The sequence below is a fragment of the Arachis ipaensis genome, chromosome B5 (genome assembly GCF_059453495.1).
Source record: "Arachis ipaensis isolate K30076 ecotype BB chromosome B5, ASM5945349v1, whole genome shotgun sequence".
Taxonomy (NCBI): Eukaryota; Viridiplantae; Streptophyta; class Magnoliopsida; order Fabales; family Fabaceae; genus Arachis; species Arachis ipaensis.
In genome coordinates, this window is record NC_142440.1 from 11,050,302 (window position 1) to 11,052,734 (window position 2,433).

The 2,433-nt window shown below is 47.4% G+C and overlaps 1 protein-coding gene across 1 annotated transcript; it reads right to left on the minus strand.

Annotated features, from left to right (window-relative positions):
• Positions 1-283: 283 nt before the first annotated feature.
• On the minus strand, positions 284-1,251 carry LOC148563371 (uncharacterized). Its single transcript, XM_088486776.1, has 2 exons — positions 562-1,251; positions 284-514 (listed from the first exon to the last, which is right to left on the minus strand). The coding sequence occupies exons 1-2, from the start codon at positions 1,249-1,251 to the stop codon at positions 284-286; spliced, it is 921 nt and encodes a 306-aa protein (XP_088342902.1).
• Positions 1,252-2,433: the final 1,182 nt, after the last annotated feature.

Sequence of the window (2,433 nt, forward strand, 5' to 3'; positions counted from 1 at the left end):
GCAACAAAGTGATGTTGCTGCAGCACAGCGAGGGCTGTCTTAAGGTGATGTAAGTTCTCTTCTTTGGACTTGTTGTAAATTAAAATATCATCGAAAAATACAACGATAAACTTTCGAAAGTAAGGCCCAAAGACCTTGTTCATAGTGGTTTGGAGAGTAGAAGGAGCATTGGTGAGACCAAAGGGCATAACAACAAACTCGTAATGTCCCAAATGAGTCCAGAAAGCCATCTTTGGAATGTCGTTATCATGTACTTGAATTTGGTGATACCCCGAGCGCAAGTCTATCTTAGAGAAATATTCTGCACCACACAAGTCATCAAGGATTTCATCAATGGTGGATTTGGAAACTTGTCTTTTATTGTAACGGCATTGAGAGCACGATAATCAACACAAAAGCGCCAGCTCCCATCCTTCTTCCGTACTAGCAACACCGGGCTAGAGAAGGCACTGTGACTCTCCCGAATGATCCCGGCTTGCAGTATCTCTATTACCAGTTTCTCGATCTCCTCTTTCTGGTAATGGGATAACGATAGGGGGCGAACATTCACCAGATCAGCACCTTGTTGCAAATGTATTTGATGTTCGATGTCCCGTGGTGGCGGTTAGGTTCTTGAAACACCTCTTGGTATTCATGTAGTAATTGTAGCACTTTCTCATCTTGTTTTGGTGGTTCTGAAGCAGGGTTAGCTGGTTTAAGCACTCGTAAGTGGAGGAAGGAAGCAATCACAACAGCCGTCGCTATCTTATTAAGGGCCCTGTTTCCAATTGCCCCAGGTTGGAATAATCGTTCACCCTGAAGCTTAGCAGGCACATCCCCAACCTTAAATTCCATGGTCACGTTCAGATAGTTCATAGTGATGTCGCCTAACTGCATCAGCCACTGTGCCCCCAAAACCATGTCAGCCCCTTTGATGTCAAGCATGAAGGTCTCAAGGCGGAACCCGAAGCCTTGCATCTGGAGAGGAACGGCATTGCACTTAGAAATGCATCCAATACATTCCCCATTGCCTACATAGACATTCAACTGAGATACCAGAGTGATTGATAAGCCCAACGTCGTGACGGTTGAGGCCTTCATGAAGTTGTGGGTGCTACCCCCATCCACCAGCACCATTATCTCCGGATAATATACGCCAACCATGGCGTTGAAGCTTATCTCTATTACCCTTTCCTCAAGCGGCATTGCTATCGGGTTCGGTAGGGCCCCGCTAAGCTCCTCACCCGGTTCCTCACATAGCAGCTCTTCCATTTCTTCCCCACCCACGAGCAAAAGGTATGTTGATTTGCATTTGTGTCCCACTGAATATTTCTCATCACAATAATAGCAAAGGCCCTTATCACGTCGTTGCTTGATCTCTGCAGCTGAAAGTCGGTTGTGAGTATTTTCGCCACTGCTCTTTTGAGTTTGAATAGATGCCTTCTTTGGCGTCGTGAACGTGGGTGATGCATTTGGCGCTGACGAATGCACTAATGGGGTTTGAGCTCAGCTGAGAGTCGGTGGTGAGTATTTCCGCCACTGCTCCTCTGAGTTTGAATAGATACCTTCTCTGGTGTCGTGAACGTGGGTGATGCATTTGGCATGGACGAACACGCCAGTGGGGTTCGAGCTGAACTAAATTGAGTAAGGAAGTTATCGGACGGGTTGCGACCTCCATTCGGTCTCAAGCTAAGCTAAGTAGCTTGAAATTTCTTCTCATGGAGTTTGGCTGACGAAACCACTGCCACATACGATTTTGGTTTTTCCAACATCAACTCACACTTCACAGCATCTGTGACCCTCCTCCCTCCCCCCAACGAATAGGGAGATAAGCCAATCTTCTCCGAGCTTGGTGACCTGGTTCGAGAGCTCCTCAAAGTGATGTTGATAATCGGCCACAGTGGTCTGCTGTTTAAGCTCCTTGAGCACCGCCTTGGGGTCATAAAAAATATTGTGGCCAAATCTCACGCATAAGGCCTCAAGGAATCCTTCCCAATTGTAGTTGATGGCATTGTTAACGCACCACCGATACCAGGTGTAAGCTGGTCTCGTGAGGTGGAATGATAACATCCGCCCCCGTCATGCCTCCAAAACCGCGTACAATTCAAAATACTCCCTAGCATGGAAGGTCCACTCTTCGACCCCAACTCTGTCAAACATGGGAGGTCGTGCTCTCTTCGACCATCGCAATTGGTAAGTCTCCTCCATCGACTCAGCTGGGTCGTAATTCTCTGATGGCTCTGGGGTTGATTTCTTTAGCTTCAAGGTTATTCGGAGCATCCGCTCAATGTTTTTCATGGTGGTCTCTACGGTCCCTAGTCTCTCATGCGTGTCGCTGATCTAAGTAAGGGTCTCGATCTGACCTCTCTGAAGAGCAGCAATCTCGGATCGATTTTGGTTGCAAGCATCCTCCAAGCAGGAAATTGGGGTTCTTGGTTCCATCACGGGATCTCT

What these genes read in the sequence shown, in the direction of transcription:
- LOC148563371 (XM_088486776.1), bottom strand. Translation starts at nt 1,251, where the DNA reads ATGGAAGAGCTGCTATGTGAGGAACCGGGTGAGGAGCTTAGCGGGGCC. An exon ending in TCAAATACATTTGCAACAAG is followed by an intron (nt 515 to 561) that starts GTGCTGATCTGG and finishes TCCCATTACCAG; the next exon opens with AAAGAGGAGATCGAGAAACT.